This window comes from Dendroctonus ponderosae, unplaced genomic scaffold, assembly GCF_020466585.1.
Source record: "Dendroctonus ponderosae isolate FM_Combo_2020 unplaced genomic scaffold, Dpon_F_20191213v2 Dpon_F_20191213_7, whole genome shotgun sequence".
NCBI classification, from domain to species: Eukaryota; Metazoa; Arthropoda; class Insecta; order Coleoptera; family Curculionidae; genus Dendroctonus; species Dendroctonus ponderosae.
This window is the reverse complement of record NW_026018916.1, coordinates 7,013,059-7,037,829: the sequence shown is the minus strand read 5'-3', so window position 1 is coordinate 7,037,829 and position 24,771 is coordinate 7,013,059. Positions and strand designations below refer to the sequence as shown.

The window sequence follows — 24,771 nt, the reverse complement described above, 5'->3', positions numbered from 1 at the left end:
TCGGAGGCAAAATGAGCAAGAACGCTCATTTGTACATCATTCTAGACAGAAATAAATGACCTTTTTAGAAAGTGAACCATGGATGGGGAAATGTTGACAGTTTTCTCAAAAAAGGCTTGAATTCAAGAAGTTTCAGATTTGCGTGGTTTTTTTTTGAGTTGCAAAATCTACTTGAACATGACGCTGCTTTTTTCGAAGTTTCTCAAGAACCATTCGAGCCACATAATTCGTTTTGGCATCGTTGGATAGAAAATTGAATGGGGGGGGACCCCCATGACCCCCATGCCCCCCCCCTGGATCCGCCCTTGATCTAGACCAAACATGCTACCTGGGCAACCTTACACAAACTTATCCTTATGTTTAATACTAAATAAGATAAATGCTCATGAAAATGGGGGGTTTTATTTGAAAAAATAGATTTTGGGCTGTTTCTTCAATTTTATTTTGAAACCTTTGAATTCTTTTCAAAAGAGATAGAAAGGGAAGAAAATGAGTTTTTCGAGTTCTCGTCGTTAATTAGAATTTATTTCTGACGTTTTTGACACTATTACTTGTATAAACTTTTCACTCGTGCTGGCCAAGGAGGAAATTTATTTCACGACGGCTTGAAAACGCGAAAAAGTCCCCAGTATCAGGCTTTTGCTTGCATACAACTTTATAAAAATGGAATAATTCTGTTTTAATTAATATCCGTTTGCTCGTTCAACGTATTGAGTGGATCATAACATAAGGCACGCGTTAGGTCAAACAGTTAACCAGATTCCACTTGTAGCGTTCGAGAAAAGTCTCTTCAGTGTTTAATTATTACACCTCCTGTATAAGGTGTTCGTCTACATGTCCATCAAGCATTCTAGATTAGAATATTAGGATAATTCAATGCTGGAAGTATGTATAGTAATAGGTAACTTTACAAGCCACAAAAGGAAAAACCACGATTGGAAAGTGCCATAATGAATTTTAAGTGGAGATTTATCTTAAGCTGCCAATAATTACGTATGAGAGGAAAAAGGACCGAGTACTATGACCGTTCCCTCCCATGAATGAAAGAAAAGAAAAGCCAAGACGACGCTGTGTCTAGCAAGCCCTGCCTGGCGACAGCTTGTCTGGTGAGACCAAAGCGAGGTTGACGATTCCTCGCATTCCAGTGCAGTATTTTGGCTGATTATTTGTTTTTTAACTGGTTTGCAAATCATGGATCAGTGCAATGGTGAATGCAATTGAAATTACACCATATGCAGTAAGAATTTGATGGAAATAGTAAAGATAAACAAGTAGGCGAGGGTGTTGAAGACTTGGCTTCACTGGAAACAAACTTGTTTTCCAAACGGATGTCATGCCACCCAGTGTGTTCATTGGAGTGAGTGAGAGTGGCAATAGTGGGCGCCAAACAGTCTCCCTGTACACAACAGAGACGGTATTGGTGGGCATTTCGTTGATGAATTTGGCTTTTACAGTTCGGATACGTCAAGAGGGGGAATTCTCTGAACATCGTGATTGAAAATGGTGGCTACGTAAGCTCGACGTGCTGAAACCTCCGTCATTTTTGTTGCTTTTTGGTGTTTTATTTCATATTTAATTACGATTTCAGTAGTCACACAGTGCAAAAATGGCACACGGACTAAATTCTGTAATCAAACGCGATGTTGGTGCGGTTCAGTGCAAGCCCGAGGGCAAAACGGGCGTCGGATCGCGACGAATTTTTTCGCCGCAGTTCAAATTGCAAGTGCTCGACTCCTATCGGAACGATGGCGATTGTAAAGGGAACCAAAGGGCTACGGCCCGAAAGTACGGAATTCATCGTCGGCAAATTCAAAAATGGCTACAAGTTGAGGGCGCTCTTAGAAGTGGGGTGAGTGGCAAACACCAGTTATCCACACAAACAGTTAAAAGTGAGGTGGCCTTGAACGGCCACAGACAGCGAGACGACGAAAGCAGCGCTCTTCGAAGCGCCAGCTTGGCTAGCGAAGCGCGCGTTCCTGCAATGGAGCCCCCTGCTGGATTTCGGGCGCACCACATGGCGCCTATATGTTCCCCTGACCCCGCCAAACCTATGGACCTGTCGTTCAAGCGGACGGCCACCTCACCGCACGCCTCTCCGTCCGTAGCCGCCTACTTTCCTGTGCTGGGGCCGTCAACAAGTCTGCCTACTTTGCGACAACCTGATGTGTGGGATTTGTCCAAGAAAAGCAATAAGAGGAAAGCGGATACCGTCAGCGCCACCGCTAAACCGGCCAAGTTGTTCAAACCTTATTTGGATGATGACCGGGAGGTCAGTAGCAGCAGCGTCACTTTCGGCAACTCAGTCTCATCAACATCGCTCCCAGTAACACCCCCTCTTATACAAAACATCTACAGTCCCCAGTCTCTGTCTTTATCCAGAAGCTCATTTGAATTATATTATAATAACAACAATATAGTTCAGGATGCTATCAAGTACGAGTGCGAATGTGCTAGTCATGAGCTGAAAGGTCCGGAAACTACACTACTTGGCTCGCCCTATTACACGGACCTCAGTCCCAAGTATCACTTGGAGCGCTACCTTCCCAGCCCCACCTACATCCCTTATGAGGAGCCGCCCGCCTACACCCAGTTGAAGCGCCGAGGATCGTGCGGACTCGATCTCGATTTAAGTGCCATTGATTGTTCTCCAGATTCGTTATGCAAAGGAAACCCGAGGGCTGTTATAATGAAATACAACAGTCCGTCAAGAGACGACTTTAAATGGACACCCCACTATGAGCTAAGACACACTAGTGAGTTGAAAGGGGAAATCAAAGTGGAATATTGAGGCCAAAACATGCATCATCATACAAAAGTACAACAGCAGCAGTTTCTTTTCTAGATCGTTGCTACGGTGTTGCACCGATTTGCTCATTATTAGTTCTAGATGAAGCCTTCATTCACTTTGCTCATTTACAATATAATTAAAAAGAACCCTAAACATATATAGATTTTTCACATACTGCTTGTTGGGTATTACGCCTCAAAAATTGTGTCTTAAAAAAAGACAGACAAATATAAATATAAATCAATCTGTAATAAAAGACGTGAAGAAATTCTGTTTTTTTTGAGGAGAAATACCCAACAAGCAGTTTGTAAAAAAGCCGCCTCAACAACTTATCTACGTATAGATTTGTTACAAAGTTTTAACAGTGTGCCTTTTAGTGATAAGAATTCAATGTGCCAAAATGTTTACACTTAGGCAGCTATGTAATCCTACTTATAAATACCTGATATACTTACGCAATATTTTTGTATTTCTACTTAATAGTGTAAGTACGATTTTCTGTAAACGATGGGCGAGATTTTTTATGGTTCACGCCATTTTTGCCATAGTCCTGTAAATTAGTGGAGCACCGCCAATTTATATTGCAAACCTTTATTTGAGGTTCACTTGATTGTAATTAAAACGGTATGTGATTTAGATTTTAAATTATTTCTAAAAAAAGACGATAAATATAGTTGTATATATTATAAGAAAATTTTCATAATTAACATTTACACTAAAATATATTTTTAATAATGAGGAAATTGTTTTTAATATATTTACTAATTGAGATACAAATGTACATAAATTGAGGAAGAGCTAATGCAGCTGCAAAGTGTCAAAACGTTTATAAATATTGTAATATTTTATATTTGCAAATTTTTTATATATTATTAAAAATAAAAACGTAATACATGAAGCCAATGTGTCTGTTAATTTCGAAATAATTATGACTAATTACTATCTACGTGACAAAAAAATTGTAGGCGAACGCTTGAATTTGCCCTGATAAGATAACCGAGCATTGCTAAACAAACATATGGCACATAATTGCAACAAAGAAAATTTACTCGGGCAATGCGTCACTTTTAAATGTATGCTGAGTGTATTAACGTATTATGAACCTACTCAGCCAACACTACGGAATTATTTTACGAAAAACAGAAAATACCAACTATATTGCAGTGAAAAATAAAGCCTTCTATCGACTGTGGTAAAAGTAATGAATTGGTACTGAGTTGAACATTTTCGCAGTGTGTTAAATTTTCTTTGGTTTTCTGGAAATCGGAACGTTTTGCAAAAAGACCTTTTGTCTTTCAATTTGAACAGACACTTGTAAACTTTTCACTTTATGGTAAATCAGTTCAATTCAACACGCAGCCCAAAAATGCTTCAAAAACTGAAACTATTAAAATATTCTAAGCAGTTTCCCAGTCATGAAAAAACTGAATGGTTTTTTTTGCTACCAAGTTTTCGTGATTTTTTATGTCTCAGGGATACATATTTTCCAATAAAATGACAAATTGAGCTATGGTTATGGGAACGTATGAAACAATATAAACCTTTTTTTTTGTACTAACCATATTTGCAGAAACGGGTGAGCTGCAGAGCTCTAATTGCGATTGCGGGATGGAGCTGTAAATTACGACCTTTTTTATAATAAAAGTAATTTTAGAGATGTTTCTCGTTTTCACGCAAAATGCGAAAATTCAAAATTATTGCGGGTTTTAAAAATCGCTGTTGGTTTTTGGCTCATATTTAGAGAATCGGGTGAGTTGCAAAGCTCTAACTGCCACTGCGGGATAGAGCCGCAAATTACGAACTTTTTTGTACCAACACTAATATTTATTAATATTACAGATTGATCTAGTTTGTTCGGAAAATGCGTGATCAGCATCAGCTTTAAGCGTTGGATACTAATCGTAAGCTATCACCAGACGCTCTGTATATATGAAAGCAAATGTAAAGATATTATTATTTTGGACAGGCTCATTGAATATACCTACATTCAATATATATAATCCAAATTCCATTTGATTCGTCTCTAATCCCAATTAAGTAGATAACTTTTCTGAATTTTCAGACAGGTCACGAAAACAAAGAATCATATTCCAAGTAGCAGACTATAAATAAACTTAACCGGTTGTTTTATTTATTGCAGGATCTTGCGACATCAGAAACAGATTTATCACAGTCAATGTGTATTATCTGTCCATCTCGCGCCATCTCAATGCTTCTCAATCATTAGTTCGCTCCTCCACCATACTATGTAGAATTGGATTGTTATTGTTTCAAGAATAAGGGTCACAGCAAAAACTAGCAGAATAAACAAATTATCAAATATGTGTTTTGATCAAGTGAGAAAATTCAAAAGCTGCACTCATGAAATCAATAGATAAAAATATCAATATTTAGGAAAAATACATTACACTAAAACGATTTCTTTCTTATAATAGTAAAGGGTAATCCAGTTATCAATCAGTCCACATAGAATAAAAATATGTCAAATCTTACTCAAAAGAGTTAGGACTGTTTGAAACTGTTGAGCATTTTGGGCTGTTAAGCCTCAAGTCGGTGAAAAAGTGTAGCTTTTTTAGCTTTAAACTACTTCGCTTTCTTATTAGCCCTGTAGCTTCTGAATTTTAACTAAATTATTACTACACCGCAGGTTTTAAGTCTTTCGACGTTCTCATGTTTACTTGCCACTTTTTTAATCGATCCTCTAAATAAAATTCTGTTTGTTTTCAGCGATATTTGCTCTAGATTTTCCCAAACTTTACAAATACATATAATGCAACAAATGTGCTCTTTGCCAATGACTGCTTTAATAGAAACCATTCGATGAATCTCAAATTAAATAGACTTTGCAAAAGCACTTCCCTAAGCCGGACTAATTTCTTCAAATTATCTATTCCTTATTTCTTTTAGATCTACATTAGTGATGGTCATTGAACATATGTCGATCCACAAATTCAATAAAACCTTTTCACCTTAAAACTAGAAATAATACCCTTGCTTTAAAGCTATTGAATAATTCTGTTTAATTAAATGAATACAAAAGGTACAATGGCTTTGACTTCTTGCATGCAAATACAAACGAAATTGAATCTACAAATCTGCACGAAGTCCAGAATGTATTTTGTTCAAAGTACTTAAGCACCTACACATTAAATGTTATTTAAATTTCTAACAATATCACAATGGACTGTAACTGAAACTTGTCATTAGCACAAACCAAACAAATGGACTTTGAGAGCATACTCTTATTAGATAGATACATGACGGTTATGTTTTCAGACCAGAGAGCTTTGCCGAACTTACATCCGATGAAAACTTTTAAATTGAAACGTACGAAATAAATATTATTTAGTACGTTAGCAAGTTTTATTTATATAATGGGTCTTCGCTTTTACAAGAAAATAATAAGACGTGTCGTGGTCAGCGTAATACTAATAAACTAAGTTTTTTTCTGTAAAATCCAAGAAGCGTTGATGTAAATTCTAATTGCAGTGCATTTTTTCACATTGAGATTAAAAAATATATTCACTTCTGCGTCTTTTCCAAATCTTACAATACAGATTATGTGAACCTTTAAATGTATATATGTTTTCATCCCAACAGCTGCGCTACTCTGTCAGTTTCAAGTCCTCAGGATGTAAATAATTATGGCTATCATCATTTACACAACACATAAATGTAGAAAGTTATCAGGATAACTTAAGTGCTCCGACATCCATTGTAAAGGTGTGTCCAGCGGTACAATCAGTCCATGGATTTTTACAGTTACTAAAAAATATTATTTAAATTTAGTTTTTTTCTTGATTCTTAAAAGTGTTGCTTTGCAATGTAGATGCTCCAATTTAGAAACAATCCATTAACGCTTTTAGGAAACATTTAAAATCCTCGTTTCTGCTTGTTGAAAAAATTAACTGGTGTAAACGGAAATTGCTCAAAAAATATTATTCATCGTGTTGGAGATAAACGGTATGCAAACCGAACAACGTGCTGAAATCAAAACTTACCGTTAGGCTTGTCCGGAAATACTTCCTTTAATAAATGCTGCAGTGTTTTCCGGCTGCCATCTTCAGCTACTGGTTTCACCAATTTTTGCTTATAGCTATCTTCAAGGTAGCATCTAAAGGGAATGTATTTGAAATGGTCGCTTTCTCCTGAAACTTCCATCAGCTTCCTGTTGACGGCCCAAAACTGATCAAATTTATCTGCGGAAAAAAAATGAAATTTAGGCTACACTGTCTAATGAAAAAAAAAAACAAATATTAACGAAGATATTGAAATTATGCTTATAGCGTTATTTAATAATTTTTAAAAAAGTTATTATTAACATAACGGCTGAAGTCTCCAATAATTTTAAAATTATTTTAGTTCAAGTTGCTATTTCTATTAGAACTCAGTCAGTTATTAGGAGGTGAGAAGCGATCTTAGTGTAATAATCGATTCCATAAAAATTTTAAAAACGTCTCGTTATACTCTCACCATTCTGCAGACCCAGCCAAAGTTGAGTGTGGTCCTTTTTCTGCATATTAGTAGCAATTTGGGTTTTATGCTTCAAAACGTCTGCTTCCTTTATGCATGACATGAAGTAGGACTCCACTGTTTCTCTGTAATTTTCAAATTTCCAATTTTAGCATTGAAAAAGCATGAAAGGACTCGCAACATACTTATTACTTAATCTGTAAATTTTTGAATCGGGAAATTTATCGAAATGTACAGAGATAACCCATGGCAAAGCCTCATCTTCACTGTCAATTAAAAGATCGTACAGAAGTCCGATGGGAAGGTGCCATTTCATTGGTTGCCCATTGCATTTGAGCCACATTTCCTGTTCTTGCTTGCCATTCGCAACGTACTTAACAAAGTGTTTTCTTATCTTGTCAGTCACTACGGGAATATTAAGAATTTAATTTTTAGAATTAGTTATATATTTTTTCTGTATGACCACAACTTTGTCTAAAATTTAGTGCCCTTTGCCAGCTTTAAACATTCGTTTGTTTCGTTCGTGCAATTGTGCTTTTGAAAAGTTTGGCTTGCTCATAACGTTGTGGAAACAAATATGCTAATTATTCCTAAAGTGCCTTGAGCCTAAAATCTAAATTGTTCCTTTAGTTGGGCTATTTTCACGGAACAGAAATTTCGATTTTCATCTTTCCATTCTAATTAAAAAAAAACAGAGCAGTAAGTAGACAATTTAACAAATTGTATGTAAAACAGAGTAAACTACAATAATGCATAAATTAACAAACCTAAAGGAAAATAACTCATCCTGGGTACCATCAAATAAAAAGGATCTGGCTGCTGTAATTCCACTACTTCATCTGGATCTAGTTTAAAGCAAACCGGCAATTTTCCCTCCCATACTTCCCTTAATATTTCTCTATCGTTTGCCATAATTCTAGAACATTAATGCTAGGAAATGCTAGAAAAACACAATATGTATTTATTGTTTATATTAATTTCGCATAAACTTAATAAACTCAGGTTATGGATACTGTCAGTCCACAGGAACTTTAGACATAAAGTCCTAGAGTTGAGGGAGATTATCGATAATATTTTGTATAATTTTATTTGATAAAAACTCAAAATTTTTTTGGATGTGCAAAAAAAATATTTATGCAAAAATCTGCAAAAGTTATTTTTTAAACAAATTTGTTATAAACCAACATTCTGTATAATTTGTAAAAATATGCGTTTTTCAAATGTGCTTTAGGGTGCTTAAATATGTCGGGTTTTCGTAATGAAATGTGTAAAAGCATTTATTAAAAAAAACTAATTGCTGAAAACGAATTTGTGTTTATACAGATATTTTTGGTCCATATTTTATTAAAACTGACCGAACCAACTTATCTTCACTTTACATGACAAGGGTGCTGTAAATGTAGAAATAAACATTTCCAACAAAAAAAATAAATACAATTTTGCGCCATGTAAAAAATAGTTTCTTCTTATTACCAGCAACAAAAAATAACTTTGTTTTATCAACTAAAATTACTTCTAGTTTTACTTTAAAGTAGGATTATTATATTGCGCAATCCTCAAAAGCGCGAAAGAATTGTAATTTAATACGTATAATGTATACGTTTTATAAGTAGCTATAGCCATTTTAAATTTAAAAAAAATTCGAAAAGTAAAATTTATCCGAAAATGTTCACATAATGCTAAATTCCAACTAATTTAAACGGCTTTTCAACCGTACAGCTCCTTAAACACTTGCATTATTCCTTTGCTAATTGGCTAAAAATCATTAAATTCTGATAAAACCTAACAACGCAGTTCTTTAGAACAATTTAAGAGACGCTTTATTGAATGTTGTTAAGATATATTCGACCATTTCCGAGATATACACTCAATGAAGTTTCGAAAGCTCCGTAAATGTTCAAATATAAAATCTGAAACTTCTACGAGTCTTTACTTTTAAAATAGGCATTTTTCCCTCTAATGTTCAAAAAATTATGAATTTTCATAAAACCAACGCGGTTTAACATTTTCGATGAAGAAATTATTATTATCTGAATTTCTGAAGACGTTTCTCTGGAAAATTTAAATTGTAATAAAATGACCGCTTTTTATGAGCGCAATCAACAGAGTACAATGATGAAAATATCGTTTAGGCCGATGATAAAACAGTTCAAAAACTTGATCAATTCTCTACCCAACGATGCCGAAACGAATTATGTGGCCCAAATGATACTCGAGAAACTTCGAAAAAGGCAGCGTCATGTTTGAGTCGATTATGCAACTCAAAACAAAACACGCAAATCTAAAACTTCTTGAAATCAAGACCTTTTTCTTATCGATGGTTCACTTCCTAAAAAGGCCATTTAGTTCTCTTTGAAATGATGTAAAAATGAGCGTTCTTGCTCATCAGTAAAGAGATTATTTCCGGTGAATTTCGCTGGTTTCTGCTATGCAATCTGTATCTGGGTTAATTCCTATTGTAACGTTTTTGGAAAATAGCAATTAAAAATATCGCCCAAATAGCAAACAATCCCAGAAATAATCCACCCCTGCAGTATTTTGTATAACACTATTGATCGAGTTTACATCCCTGTTTCGAACACAAGCGCATTAGATTCCTGTTGCATCCAATTCCGCCCGCGTGTGCCCAGAATAAAAAAATATATAGACATAAACAGGCACATATCATCGTACGAGCCCAGAAAAATTAGTGATTTGTGATACATTTATATGTGTAGAATTGAAATTGAACTGAAAATTCGAGTATATTTCACCTGTGGAAGTTCTTGGAAAGCAGGTGTTGTTAAAATGAGCAAGTGTTTTCGAATATAACGAACGGAATAAAATTAATTCGTTTCTATCACATGGTGATAACATTAATCGAAGAAATGTCGTCTATGGACAATCCGCAAAACCCCAATGAGACTCCCAACTTGATTGCTCCTCAAACGCCGGTTTTGAGTGTGGCATGTCGCATTTTAAGATCCCCGAGCCATGAGAGTGTCACCACTGATCTTTCCCTATTTTCTGTGAGTTCTGTTGATTCAACTGGAGGCAGACGATTGCTGAACTTTTCCAAATGTGATAGAGGCCACAGTCCTAATCCGGACAGTAGAAGCCAAAGTAGGTGCGTTCCATAGAGCGACAGTAATTACAATCCGAAGCCAATGCGAAATTTCGGTTTTAGACCGGCCGATATACCGGAAATCCTTTGGTTTGAGGAGGAGACAGAGCTGATACGTAGTTGTGCAGCCTTGTCCTCAGCTGTTGGCCTTCAAAAGAGCTTCAGCACCAGCGATATCAGTCAGCTACCGTCTCCTGATGAAGGTCCAACTTTGCAAGGGCTTCGAAACGCTGTGTCTGACTTAGCTCTCAACTCGCTGCAACGAAGTGGATTTTTATTGGAGCATGCCAGACTTGATCACACATCGAGGTAAGCGGGAATAACCTCGCTGAAAACGTATTGATGAATTTCGAATATTTACATAACTATCTGAAGAGTTTCTTTTATACTGAGCGTAAAAGTGTGCGTTTCTGGCAGGGGGTGCTTAAATATTTAAACAAGGTTGAAGATTTAAAATAGACTAAAGAAAATTGATTTTTATTTTTTTTTCGAAATATCTTAGTTTTATGTTTGGGTTGTTCAAAGTCGATAACTGCCACTAAACGAAATCTGCAAGCGATGTTCTGCAGAAAGAAGCTTTTAAAGACATTCAAGAATTCCAATTGGTTCATTCTCAAATAGTCATCTTCTATCCATTGATTAACTGATATTTTTTTCACTGAGGGTAAGGATGCAAAATATTCCAACATTCGCTCGACTTCGTCTAGATTTTGCTGTTTTTTGGTTTTTTCAAGTTTTTCCCTTCAATAACGTTCGATTCCAAGTTTCAATGCAATAATTAAGAACATCTACAGCTGATAGATTCTTACATCTTCAAGTTCACAGTAGAAACTAAATGTATTTGAGAAAATTTGTTTTTTTAAAGTCTGTTTTTTTTAGATCGTGTTCCACATGGGTAGCAGTTGGTGATATTGCATCAACTTCACAATTACCGTCCCCTCATGGAGGTCAATCGTCCACTACCAATGCCAACACTCAGCCTCTTGCCAGTACTCCTCCTCCTCCTGCTTTTACTCCGGCCGATTTCATCCGATCAGTAAATAAAAAAGTAAGTGTACATTTTATTAGTTCTATATCTTAAATCTGGATGAATGTTAAATATGGATAACCATCATACTATCATGGAAGAAATGAGATGAGATGCAAACAGAGAAAAAAAAGGGCTACATACCATAAGTGACCTACTCGTAGGTATCTGTCGGTTATTAATAATATCTTGGTAAGGAACACACAGTCTTCTCTACAAGCAATTTAGTTAGTTAGTATAATCCAGTAAACTACTCATGTTTCGAGTGTAAAATTCAGAAGCACTTTGGAGATTTATGTGTTTTTACAGGACTTTATATTTAAAGAAAGGCTCTATTTTTTTTTATTTTTTGCTATCTATTCATGCATGTGTTGCTAGCCTGATGATGACTGGTTTATACATTCGAAACATGTTTCATATTTGACCGCTTCGTACTAAATTGCTTCTGAAAACTCGAATTCAATAACTCCCAAGGGAGGAATAATAATTATTTATTTTCCTCAATGTACAGCAAATCTCACGCCAATAAAACAATGAAAGTTTCTGTGTGAAACAAAAAGTAATTCACTATCATAAATGTAAAATAAAATACATTAGAATTAAAATTTTGAAACAAAATAGACGATAGATATCTATCAATATTGCAGTTAATGTCTAACATTGTTAAGTGGCAAGCAAACAGATTTTTTTTCGCAAAACCATGAGTGCTTCAAGATTTTACGAAGAGCACAAAATTGTGAACAAATGATTAGTGCATCAACCTAAAAAAAATGAGTTGATTTCATCCTGCAACTAAAAAGTTCTGGTAGTTTGTGTACCACGACACTCAATAATTCACCACTTGTCCAAAACGGATAAACTCCATTGTTTTATCAAAATATGAGTCTTACATGAGAACAAATTCACAGCGAGTTTCCCCAAAATACATCGGACGATTCTCCCGATATTTCAAAAAAGATACATTTTTTGAAGACCTTTGACCATCAATAGCAGAGGAGTCAGACATTTTTTGTTAATAAAAGTTACGTCAGATCGTCTTCTTTTGATGCAAATAATATCGCAGTCTCCTTTTGATCATGTGCTTGCGGGATACCCTGTATATCGCGTATACAGGGTGTCCCACCAGGAACCGCCGTGGTCGATACCTGGCAAACTATAATTAGGCGAAATTTGAAAATTCAGCAGTGTGGCGAAGTCATTGGGTGCAAGCGAGATAAAATCTTTTCAAGATGGATTCAAAAAATTTGAGTAAAATGAAACAACTTTTGTGTTGCTCACTTTCACAATTTTTTCTGAAATAAACGATCTAGGGGGGATGTCAACTTATGAGAAAACCGCCTGCACCAACCGAGCAACTGTTTCTCCATAGATCCCAGGTTTGGATTAAAATAGGCACGGATTTTCTTTGCCTATTTTTCTCCTTCAGACTCAGACAATTGACGCTGAAAACTGAAAGTTTAATCAAGAAAAATCCTGTGGTTCTTCTAGGTGCGCCAGAATTATATAAGAAGACGATTACTAACCACCTACAAAGCCTTGGAGAGACTGTCCCAAAGCGAATTTAACTTGGACCGTCTTGAAGTAACTCCTTCGACAGCCCAAGCCAGTCTGGATCCTTGTTCGCAAAACGTAATCGTTCCCGGTAAGCGATTTTTAGTACTTTTTATATACATTTTCATTTAAAAATTAAATAAATATTTGAAGGTCCCACAAGACTGACAGTGCCCGGTTCAAGTCCAACACCCAGCAAGAGTCCCACCACTTCGAGTAGCACCAATGCGGCCATGTTAAGAGCCGCTAAATCCAGAGCCGGCAAGAACTTACCGTTGACTATCAGAGATGTGGAAAGGGAGCGAGGAAAGCCACTTTCCAAGTATGAAAGGAACATGATGATATTCAACTGGTTGCACACTCTGGATGACACCGCTTTCGTAGAAGGAGTCCAGTAGGTTGACTTTAAGGTATGTGAATTGCAATTCACGTGCACTTTAACATCATGATATTTGTTAATGCTGTAATAGCTATAGGTGTTGCTATAAGTTGATGAATAATTCTAACCAACCTCAAATCAATGGAGATTAGCAGAATTATTGTTTTTCTTGTTCTTTTGTGCTACATTGGAGCAATGGATTGGGATTTATCTGTCTGAAATTTACATTTAACTTCTGTTCGAATCTGAATCGAACGACGAATAACGGTATTCATTTGCAAGCTAAGCCCAGTTGATGAAGGCTTAATGGTCCGAAACCGGTCCTGGGAGGTAAGTGAAAAACCTGTGCTGGTAAGGCAAGGTGGGGTAAGCGCACCCCCATTTTCAAGGCGAAGTTTTTTTGTTGAATTTGAGGTGTGCAGAAATTGAATATTTATCTGCTGACCATTTATTAACAATGTTTTTAAAATGTCTTCAAGTTTCAAAATTTTCCAGTTTTAGCTAAGTTGCTTTTTCTTCTAAATGCTCAATTTTCTAAAGTTTCACTTAAAAATGCTGATAATCTCAAGGTAGTTTTCCCCGAAAAATTTTGAAAAAAATTTCGAATAATTCGTCGCTTTCTAACAAGTTTTGAAATCTATTTCCAGTTTCGAATTTGGAACAAACATTAAACATTTTTCTACCAAAAAATAAACAAAATAAGCAAAAGTGTATAACAGATTAATGGGAAATCTCGTCACGTCCATTCCTCTGAAGACTGTAGAATTTGTTAGAAAATGGGGTTTTTTAGTTTTGACTGATTTTTTTGCATTACTTTTTTTACTTGACTCAAAAACGGTCTATTTGGTAGAGTTTCACTTAAAAATACTGACGATCTGTAGGACTTTTACGCGAAAAATTACAAGATAAATTTATAGCTCTGTAAAAAATTTACAAAAACTTTTTCAGTGTCGAATTTGGGACAAAAACGAAGATAAATTCCTACCGTTTTTTCCCGAAAACCATTCATGTTTTCTCCAAAACCGACCACAAAAACTAAAAGTTTTTAATCGAAAACGCAAAAAAGCATAATTTTCTTCAGTTTTCAGTCAAAAATTGCAAAATTAATTTTGCTAGAAAATTCTAACGGTTTTTTAGATATGAAAATTCCAGTTTCGAGGCTCGTAAAGCTTTAACAAATGAATTATAACTCATTAAGCAACGAGTTATAACTCGTTAACTCAGAGAGCGGCAACAACTCAACACAGTGTTACCCAGGCCTACGATAAACTGACTAGTTAGTTGCAAGCAATGGCCTTGAAAATCTAACTCTTTTGCTATGAAATGTAGTTTTGTCTATACGAAAAAAAGTCGCCTATTGAGCCTCTACAGCTCTGGTTTCAAACTTATTTATTTCTAAATTAGAGAGCAAACAACTGAAGAAGAAACAGAGCATTTAAATGACGAATGCAGTTTCTTCAAAAAATATTCATATATCCAAGCAAACTCGACTGCGCCCATTGCTTGTAAAATAAATCAAATCTTTGTAATTTTATCCAGTTCGTCATTAATTCAACGCCATTTCTCACGAATAAATTCAATTTCTCAGTATAAAAGCCATTTGAATGACATAATTTAATATGTTTTTATTATATCAGCTTTATTTTATTGAAATTACATGTTAACTATGCCTAAAAGTACATATATAATGTTTAATGTAATTAATGTAACGTAACATTTACATGTTGACTATGATAAGGTACAAAACTTTGAATTAATTTTGCCTTATACTTAAGAAGTGAATTGTGTCCTGTAATTTACGTAGGGATAAATTGCCTAATATTAGTATGAAATATTATATCATTCGAGGGTGCTAAAATGTAATCACATTTGGCCTTAAAAAGTACTACGAGGAAAGCGTACATACTGTTTCTTTAATAAGTTTCCACACTTTGACTGATTAAATACTTCTAAAACCCCCCGTTTTCACAATTGTGAATTGTTTCCGCCGAATATGTTTATCATACTTTGACTGTCTTCACTTACCTGAAAGATGGTTGATTTTCTTGGGAATTCGGTCTGGGCAGTGATGAAGAAGAAAAAGAAAAACTTTTTTAGCTAAAGCTAAAGGTAGCTAAAAAAGTTTTTCTTTTTCTTCTTCACCACTGCCCAGACCAAATTCCCAAGAAAATGAACCATTTTTCAATAATTATTCGATATCGGTCAAGAAACTGGAACTTATCTATCTTCACTTACTGCTTCGACTCTTTGGCAGGAAATACTTGTTATAACTTATCTGTTTAACTCAGTGAATAAAAGTCATAATAATTGAATTTTTTTATTGCAGTCCATTATTTCGTGAATACACAACCCTCAAAATTGGCTTTATTTTGTCACTGTGACAAAATTTGTGCATATTTTAACACCCACTCTTTATATTTGCTCACATCGGTGAAAAGTGCGCGTTTCTGAATATCGCAGCTCTGCTGATTATTTTGCAGGAAGGAATGAGCTAGACTAACAATGCCTAGCAGGTAATACCGATTGTTAGAGGCTCTAAATACCAAACCTCCTCCACTGTCTCCTCTACACACACTCATATCTAAAAGGGAGAATCAGCTTAAAATCATTGTCGGTACATAGATTTTAGAAGTTATTACTTTTATTTACATAGCCGGCGCAGAGCTTGTCGGAAAGTAAATATTTCTGAGCAAAATCAGGACTCAATTCAGTGCGACACTGTTCATTGGATACATAGGGGAGATCGATTTCCTGTAAAACTGTGGATGGTTTTCCACTACTTGTAGTATATCCCCAGCCAGCAACCTAAAATAAATCGTTTAAAGTATTATACAATGGATTGTTTAAATGCTTGAGAGTTGAACAGTTGAAGTTCGATAATTTGGAAAAAAAAATGATTTAAGTTTTAAACAGTTTTTCTTTTTGCAAAAACAATACTATTTATAATACTTATTAGCAGACTTAAGTTTGAACTTAATATTTTTTTACTCTGAAGAATAAATCGAAGTTTCAATTTAAAGCACTTATTGAAAATTTTCAAAATAAAATGAAACTTTGCTAATTTACAGGATGGTATATGTTGCTCGTCATTTAGTTTCATCGGTGAAAGGGCATCAAAAGTAAAGTTTCAACTTTCATTTTAAAACTTTTCTTGCAGATGTTTCCTCTGACAGGAATACAGGGAACCGAAATGTGTTTATTCTTTTAAAATATATTGTTGCGCTTCAGGATGGCGCAAAAAAGGAAGAAATTCTCCCAGTTAACGCGCCCCACTGATGTTGAACTGAAAAACCAGTTCGCGCTGCTTATATAGTATTTGTGTACAAAATTTGACGCTACTGAAATAATTATTATAAAAAATGATTTGTTTCCAAACTTTGGCACCCTGTATTTCTGCGAGCAAAGTTTTTTAAAGAAAAAAATTTCAGCAATAGCGGCCTTCTAGTCAAATGATAGTTACATTGAAAAAGCACACTTGGTTTTACTCTAGCAAGTGCTCCACTTGCACTAAATTGAAAGAGATGCTCAATATTTTTCGTCTTCTACAAGTCGAGTGTGGACTCGGAAGATAAATTTCAAAAATGCCTCAAACTTTAATAATTTAAAATTGTTAATGATACAATATATTAGTGTTTTTTTTTGCTATATAAGTTTAATGCGTTTTTAACTCTTGTTAAGAAAACGAAATTGTTCTACTATGGCCTTTTTGTTCCCCTCAGCAATTCTTCAATTATTTGACTAAACTAAAAAAATATCTAAGTACTTTAAGGCGTTTAAAAGGTATTTTGAAGGTAAAAATGACTATACTGACTGCTGCGACGCTGTTTGAAGTCAGAAGTTGCTCATTAGAAAACGTGCAGACTGGCTGAACCACTTTGGATAGCGCAAAGCTGGTTACCAATTTAATTAAAGCAATATCGCCTCGGAAATTTTGTATGTCTCCCAGATAATCATCTTGAACCACAATTTGTTTAACCTGAAACAGAAAATATGTTTAAACTTTTCAAAGGACAATTTCATTACAACGTATATACTATAATTCTGACGAACCATTCGTGCAAATTCGTACGAATGATTTCGGATCTAATGGACGAACTTCTATACATTGCAATTAAATTGGACCATTCGCACGATTTCTGACGAAAGCAGTTCGGGAGTTCGGAGGAAAACGCATCCAAAAGGCACCGGCCTACGGACTACACACTATATTCACACGAACGGAACGCAGTCTACACACTATTATAACAATTCGCGACAATAGGCGACCGGCCTAATGAAACCATTCCAATCCATTCACACCCTGCCATAAGAAGTTATCACTTTTTTCCCATATGGTGCGAACTTAAGTAGAACCCACTGTATAATGAGTATCTTTGAGATGACTCTATATTGCATTGAAAGGAGGCGAATTCTAAGAGTTGCGTTTTGTTTTTCAGATAATGTTCTACTTTTTGCTGTAAAAATGCATCTTTCAGAATTGCTCAATACCCTCCATCATTCTAGCTAACAAATTAAATTTACGTTACACGACTTACCGCTGAAACTTGTGTGGTGTCCATATCTTTTACATCTCCATATGCATTGTAATATTTTCCGGCTGCCACTTTAAAAAACTTTTTATTGATCGGTTTTCCTGTGGCTTGATATGTCACACAATGTGCAGCTGAAATTTGGGCTCAATTATTCATCAGTATATCCTGCTTTTACTTGCCATTTAATATTAATTGTCTTTTCACATGGATTAATTTTTTAAAACCTTCCTATTCAGCTGCCTATAGATTTAATTAGCTGTGCTAGATATTAATACTTCTTATAAATCACCAATGAGGAGTTTATTGGAAATTTTAAAGGTGGAAATGTTTTAAGATTCTACACAAAAATTTAAGTGCACAATTCTCGATTAATTTTGGAATATGTAAAACAGAATGGTAAAAGTGCTGACCATGAGCTGTGCACTTGGAGAAATTGCTTTTTAGGTCGCTTTGTTTTGATGTTTTAAAATTCCAATTGGTAAATAAGAGCGGTTTTATGAAAGTGGAATGCATTTAGTCATCTAATTATCTGACTATAAACTTTAACACAAAGTCAACAACAGTTGTTTATTAGTTTTACGTTACTTCCCATCGGAGTCTAGAAATTAAAAGCTGGTTGTTTCATTTAAATTATAATTTGGAATTTTTTTTCTTCCTATCATAAAAACATTATTGTGGTGAAAATATCAACAAAGGGGCCCAAGTGGTTGTTTTCCAGACAAGCAAACATTCAGTAAAGCCTTTATAACTCTTCGATTAATACATATTAATACACTTAGGCTACGTTCCTAAAACGAACTTGTGAAAGAGCAAAAATAATCCTGAAGAATGTATGTCCTTCTCGGTCAAAGGAAGACGTTTACGCAAGACACATTGTAAGAAAATGACCTGTGCCCATCATTTCCAACCAGTTACTCATATAGTTCGTATTTATAAATAAAAGAAGAACGATCACATTGATAGTCTTCCAAGAACCTTTTTTCCGGTGAATCTACATGTACAAGACATGTAATTAGCAATTTTCAAAATGATCTTCGGTGATCTATCGAAAACCTTCAAGCTCTCCAAGAAACCCATCTTCACAGGAAATTTTCCATACAGTTACATACAGGACTGGAATACTCAATAATGAAGTTATTCGACCATGTTGCTTTGAAGGTAATTTAAACATTAACATTCAAGCGTTTTTAGAGAACGCTTTACTTCCACGCTTGAAGACATTTCTATCCAAATCAGAAAAACGATAGTCTTTTTTTTTGGGCTCTCTCGATTTTGGACGAGTTGATAGGAGATTCTAAACAAATACCTGTAAGCACTATAGATGTAGACAATAGTGATCCACCACATATATTCGTGTAACTTCCCGATTCCCTGTTACTGAAGAGGGCGGCTACCCATGGATATTGGCCTCTTTTTACCGGGGCGCCTCCAACCACCAACGTTTGGGCTTCAACTTGTTTTTGCCCGCAAACTATTTAAAAAATAATTATTATTATTCAAATGCCTAATAAGTGGGTGCGAAAAAGCCTGGATTAAAGTGTTTATATTTCATACTTGGTTGGCATTTTGGATTGTCGTAGTACCACACCCCATCTCCACAAGTATTAATGGTATTCAATCCAATAATAGTTGGTTCATAATAAGGATTACACGTGAAAGTCATTGTGGTTCCAAAAGTGGCCATTTCACAAGGAACAATGGATCCGTCCAGCTTGCAACTGATAATCGCGTTGTTTCCATTGTACATTTTGGGGCACAGCCCTAAAAGACACCAAGTAGCGAATAAAACCAACATTTCCAAACGTACTTTGGCACTTGGGAAACACGGTAAAGCTCCATTGAGCATCGTTTCTGCAATAAACGAACTCTTCGGATTTTGTGGTGGTTGATAGCTTGTACTTATCATTGCAGGTAAATTTCAGCGTGGTCTTCAGGGGAACCTGTATATTTGGCACCTCTTGCACTCCCTCATTTAAGAAGTTAATCCATTTTCCATTTTCAGGCTGAGGAGGCGTGATACAGTGCGCCCTAAAAACTCTGTAGATTTTCCTCTCCCTTATCTCTTGCCCATTATTAGATCTCACCCAGAAATGTTCGTTGTAACCGGAGTTTCAGTGGTAGTTGGTGGAGTTTGCGTGCACTTGTCTTCATCTGAACCGTCTGCACATTCGCGATAGCCGTTACATCTACAGAAAAAACTCCCATCGATTGACTTTCACTAAATAAAAAACCCTTCATACTCTGCATCGCCATTAACACAAGCTCCATATTTGCATTTGAACGTATATCCAGGACATTCGGTGTTCAAGCACAACGTCTCAGTTTCATCGCTTTTGTCCTTGCATTCGATGGCACCGTTGCATCGGCCATCTATTTCAATGCATTGTCCATTGGTGCATTCAAACTGGTCAGATCTGCAAACGCTCCAAAGCAATTGGTTGGGCCATCATTTGCCTGAAAGTTACCTGCAGTTGGTGTTGATTTTTTGAAATAATGGTGGACAACCGATTTCATCTGAATTATCCTTGCAGTCCTTCTTGCCATCGCATCTTTGATCAAAACTGATACAGGCACCGTATTCACATTGGAAAAGAAACCCTGGACAACTGAGGTTTGCTTCATTTTAGATCGGAATCTTTGGGTGAGGGTTTTATTTAATACTCACACGATTGATTGGCACAGCGACTGTTTTTCATCGCTTCCATCTGGACAGTCGTCCTTTCCATCGCACTGTTTGTCGCTGTCGATGCATTCCGGATTGGTTTCGCATTGGAATTTTGAAAAATCGCTGAAGAACTTGTATTAATGGAAAACGATCTGCAGAGATCTAACGACTTACCCTTTGCATGCGGATTGTCGTCTTACCCTTTTTAATGTGCTGTTCTCATATGTTGAGCGATAGGGGTGATGAGGATCTCTGGAGGTGGCACACTGGCAAAATGTGCCTAAGCAGAATAGTTAGATAAAGCAACAGAAATGCAAAAACATGGTGGTTTCTAATGATGGCAAAATTAATTAATTGAGAAATTTTCTTGAGAAAATAGTGCTGGTTGGCACCATTAGTGCAATTGCGATGTTATAAGAAATGGAAAACAAACAAAAAGATGAATCGCGGTTGTTTTCAAAGTATTTATGGTAGAAAAAAATTATGATTAAATTGAAAATTTAGAAAATTCTGTTAATATTTGTTAGAGTCTGCAGTGAGAGGGCGTCAGGACGATCTCGGCTATTTTTTAGGCAAAAATTTGATTTTTTACTGTCTTCATATTTTATTTCAAAAGTTCCCTTGAGTTTTGCTTCGTTTGCTGCACGGAACTGCAAGTTAGAAATGTATTCACTTTTCCGGATTGAGTTTGAACAACTTTTCAGAAATTGATAACTGATCTTAATTTGCACAAAAAGCAGTAGATTTAACCATTCTTCAGATAAAAATTTGGTATTAAAACCCACCGGTAAAGAAATTAAAATATAATTTTTCGGGCTTAGTATTTTGGGGTCGACATTATTAATTAACAAACGGTATTATTTATATCAGGTACACATAAACATTTTATCTGAATATCAATATTTCGATAAATAATTCATAGTTTCAACTATATGAAAGTTAATTTCTTCATTTAAAACAAAGTAAAATGGGTGAATAGGTACATATATTTTTTATTACCAATCAATAATACTTTGAAATGCGAAATTTCCGATGTAAAACCTTTAATTCGCATTTGCAAATTTATTGTAATTGTGTACTTTTTCCATATAGATAAATGTGTCTATATTTTTTAAACCACTCTATTACACTACTACTATGTTCCTTCAATTTAGGGAGACATACAAGAATTGGCAGGTCGGTCTGGGAACTATGGTCAGTGTATACATAAGAAAACATTAACAATTATTTTATTATTGTAATAAAACTTACTTATTAACATTAACAACGCCGAACACCAAACAGTTATTTCCATTGTTTAAATAATCGTCACCATTTGCACATATAATTGAAAATAAATTTTCGCGTTCATTCAATACTGCTGATATCAATTAATTTCAATAACAAATTTAAGTAAGACACAAACAACGAGCACCAAGTCTGTTCAACCATGAACTGTTGGCACGAATTGTTAATTAGATGGCTAAAGAAGATTGGATGGATTCGACTCGTTGAGCAAAATCTTCACCAATAAAGCAAAGTTTGTTGGAATTTCAAGTTATTAGTAAACCGGAATTTCCATCATACAAGTACACGGAGAAAACACTAGATGGAATCCAACAAATGTATTTAATGAATTGTTGAATGGTACCAAAAAAGGCATTGTGGGATTGCACGCAATGAAGATGCGGCTTGATGCGGAAAATCCAATAGAACGCCCTAAAGTGGATGTAAAATCCTCCTGTTTTCTTTGCATCTTTGTCTCTTAAATAAATCTTATGGTGTACAATCTTTCCAAGTTCAACCAGTTTATAACACCTTTAAAATTGTGTTTATTAGGACTGGAATGAATCGAAGAAGCGTAGGTAGATTACAGATAATTTTAAAAATAGCCATCTGCTTTTAGAACCAGAATATAAAAAACATAATTGTCGTGATTTACACTTTTGGGGCTTTCAATACTGTTCGTGCTGAATAGGAAAAACATGTTGCAAAGTGCGACATTTACTAAATAAAAAATATATATATTATTTTTGTTACGTGCGAACTTTTATATCAATACCCCGGACCAAAAATAAGCATAGTTGTTTAAATGTGTAATAATGGAATTCCTGATAATTTCGGGATAACTTGGGATAAATTGCATTTGTTTATCTTGCTTTGAGATTTTTTTCTCTAATTTTTTTAATAGTGGATTCTGGTTTAAACGCAACGATCTAAAACATTTTTACATTTTATATAAAATTTACTTAATCAATGTTTAAAACGTTTTAAACAAATCAGTTATAAGATGCATTTAGCTGAATGACTGTTAAACTGGGTTTGCATTAATTCCCGCCAATGACGTCAAAAATATGTGAAATTTAAAAGATGTCTTTAATGGCAAGCTTTTGCGATTATTGCTCTTTAATATTTACTGTTGCTGGTTGGAATCAGCCAGTTGGTTTAAGTTTAGTTTTTTCTTAAATTTAGATCTCAAGTTCGTTGGATGGGCAGCAAATCATATCGCTATCGTTACTCGTCCTCATCCCTAGCTTGTCTCTCTGTCTGTGACTGAAGGGAAAATCCGTCAACATGACAGACATTAAGACGTTAAGTTTGGTTATGATGCTATAAATATAAATAAATATCTAAAATTCTAAATTATACGGTGCAAGTTGAATACATTAATTAATTGCTAAAACAGGTAAGTAACAACATCTCTCAATTAGTCGCCATTATTAATAAGTTGCGTGATGTTTCTGAGTATACAACCATGCTTCCATTCAATATATCTACAATATACACGTTACATGTCTTTTAGATGCATATATATTTTTATACATTTCTTTGATGTGCGTTAGGAAGTTTAAAGTTATTTACTTAAGTCAGGAATTCACTTAGGTATATAATGGCTACTCTACTAATTATAATAATTAATATAATACTTATATTAAAATGCAAGCTTCATTAAATACATTAATTGTTGCTTTACTTGCTCTTCCATAGAGTGTGATTTTGTTTTTAATAATAATAATAAATAAAATAGAAATGGTAGACAATTAATCAGCCGGTTTTGATAGGAAACTATAATATTTTATGTTATGAAGTTTCCTATTTCTGAAATCTACAAACGATATATTGTAGGATAAGTAGAAAAGACTAAAGACACTTTTAGTTATGAGTGCTTCTGACAAAGGGTAAATGGAATATTTTCCATAATCGGCTCAAAAATCAATCTCCCCAGTTACGTTTTTTTTGGCACTGTTCTATCAAAAACAGGTTAAAAAAATGGTGTGCGTCACGGGACGCTCGACAGAAGTGATAACTTCATAAATCAATAGAAACCATAAAATATTGAACTTGTTTAACGCATGATGGCAATAATAATTTTATTTTATAGTTTTAATATTATCCTTGGTTTATTAATTTATAAATAGATCAGGAATAGGTAAAATGTAATTTAATTTTCTTCTGAAAGTAAAATATATTTTATTTGCAACATTTGCTTGCATTGCAAAGAAGCAAAAAGACAACGGCACGCGGTGTTCCCAAGCGGTCAGCCCATCCAACCGCGCCCGACGTTGCTTAACCTCGGTGATCGGACGAAAACCGGTATTATTCAACGTGGTATGGTCGTTGCCTAAAAATATATGCTCAAACGCGGGTTTTATACGTTCAGTATTTAGGCTCTGGTTAATATTCTTCAAAAAGAGGTTCTACATATTGCTCTTCTTGGGTTTGTGTAAACTCTTCTTTTTCTTGAGTTTCTGTATTTTTTGTCGTAATTTCTTATTTGCTTTGTATGTATATATATGTATGAATGCTCATTTTTAAGCACGAAATCGTTTTTGGCGTTAAAAGCTTTACTTAATACTTTTCGCTGCTTCAACTTGTATCTGGATCGAACTAAAAAATCAATTAATTTTGGTGATTTGAAGACGTTCTATCTGTTTAAAATATACGGTAAAACGAGGAAGAGCTATAGAGACAGGATTCACTTGACACACTATATGTATACATAATGTAAACGATCGCGCGTATGTTCCAAAAAAAAATTCTAACTGAACTAATCCAAGGCTAAAAACATTAAACTCAATTGAGTAGATTTAATCCTAAAGGAATCAAAGGGTATATGAGGGGAAAAATCCATTTTGAAGTGTGGTAAACACAATTAATCATAGAAATAATATAGTGAATTGAAAATAAGCCCTAATAAATTCGTTTTACATATTTTGCAACTATAAGCTGAAGAGAGATTCGTATCGTCTTAACATCAAGAATGCGTTGCGTGA

At 34.9% G+C, this 24,771-nt stretch overlaps 4 protein-coding genes and 1 long non-coding RNA gene across 7 annotated transcripts; 2 read left to right on the top strand and 3 right to left on the bottom strand.

Moving 5' to 3' along the window:
- The first annotated feature begins 1,122 nt into the window (after positions 1–1,122).
- Positions 1,123–3,686, top strand: LOC125505115. Its single transcript, XM_048668237.1, has one exon. The coding sequence runs from the start codon at positions 1,607–1,609 to the stop codon at positions 2,786–2,788; it is 1,182 nt and encodes a 393-aa protein (XP_048524194.1). The 5' UTR covers positions 1,123–1,606; the 3' UTR covers positions 2,789–3,686.
- Positions 3,687–4,590: 904 nt separating this feature from the next.
- LOC125505116 lies at positions 4,591–4,927 on the bottom strand. Its single transcript, XR_007281928.1, has 2 exons — positions 4,774–4,927; positions 4,591–4,709 (listed from the first exon to the last, which is right to left on the bottom strand). It is a non-coding gene; the product is annotated as an uncharacterized LOC125505116 (long non-coding RNA).
- An 856-nt stretch (positions 4,928–5,783) lies between these two features.
- On the bottom strand, positions 5,784–8,296 carry LOC109546417 (autophagy protein 5). Of its 2 annotated transcripts, XM_048668238.1 has the most exons (6): positions 8,029–8,117; positions 7,731–7,938; positions 7,447–7,666; positions 7,262–7,386; positions 6,790–6,987; positions 5,784–6,553 (listed from the first exon to the last, which is right to left on the bottom strand). In XM_048668238.1, coding segments are annotated over exons 2-6 (651 nt in total). In that variant the 5' UTR covers positions 7,732–7,938; positions 8,029–8,117; the 3' UTR covers positions 5,784–6,446. The 2 variants fall into 2 exon arrangements, with proteins under 2 accessions (XP_048524195.1, XP_019772931.1); XM_019917372.2 differs by lacking the exon at positions 7,731–7,938 and having other exon boundaries at positions 8,029–8,296.
- Positions 8,297–9,997: 1,701 nt separating this feature from the next.
- On the top strand, positions 9,998–13,478 carry LOC109546416 (the record flags this gene model as incomplete). Its single annotated transcript, XM_019917371.2, is given in 5 exon segments — positions 9,998–10,367; positions 10,428–10,673; positions 11,244–11,412; positions 12,880–13,033; positions 13,096–13,478. Coding segments are annotated over 5 exon segments (1,077 nt in total). The 3' UTR covers positions 13,341–13,478.
- Positions 13,479–15,622: 2,144 nt separating this feature from the next.
- Positions 15,623–22,043, bottom strand: LOC109546418 (modular serine protease). Of its 2 annotated transcripts, none has more exons than XM_019917373.2 (13): positions 21,770–22,043; positions 20,693–20,798; positions 20,519–20,641; positions 20,319–20,459; positions 20,094–20,267; positions 19,938–20,039; positions 19,661–19,890; positions 19,408–19,614; positions 19,160–19,324; positions 17,857–17,984; positions 17,133–17,297; positions 15,961–16,126; positions 15,623–15,902 (listed from the first exon to the last, which is right to left on the bottom strand). In XM_019917373.2, the coding sequence occupies exons 1-13, from the start codon at positions 21,810–21,812 to the stop codon at positions 15,694–15,696; spliced, it is 1,959 nt and encodes a 652-aa protein (XP_019772932.2). In that variant the 5' UTR covers positions 21,813–22,043; the 3' UTR covers positions 15,623–15,693. The 2 variants fall into 2 exon arrangements, with proteins under 2 accessions (XP_019772932.2, XP_019772934.2); XM_019917375.2 differs by having other exon boundaries at positions 19,661–19,881.
- Between the last annotated feature and the right edge of the window lie 2,728 nt (positions 22,044–24,771).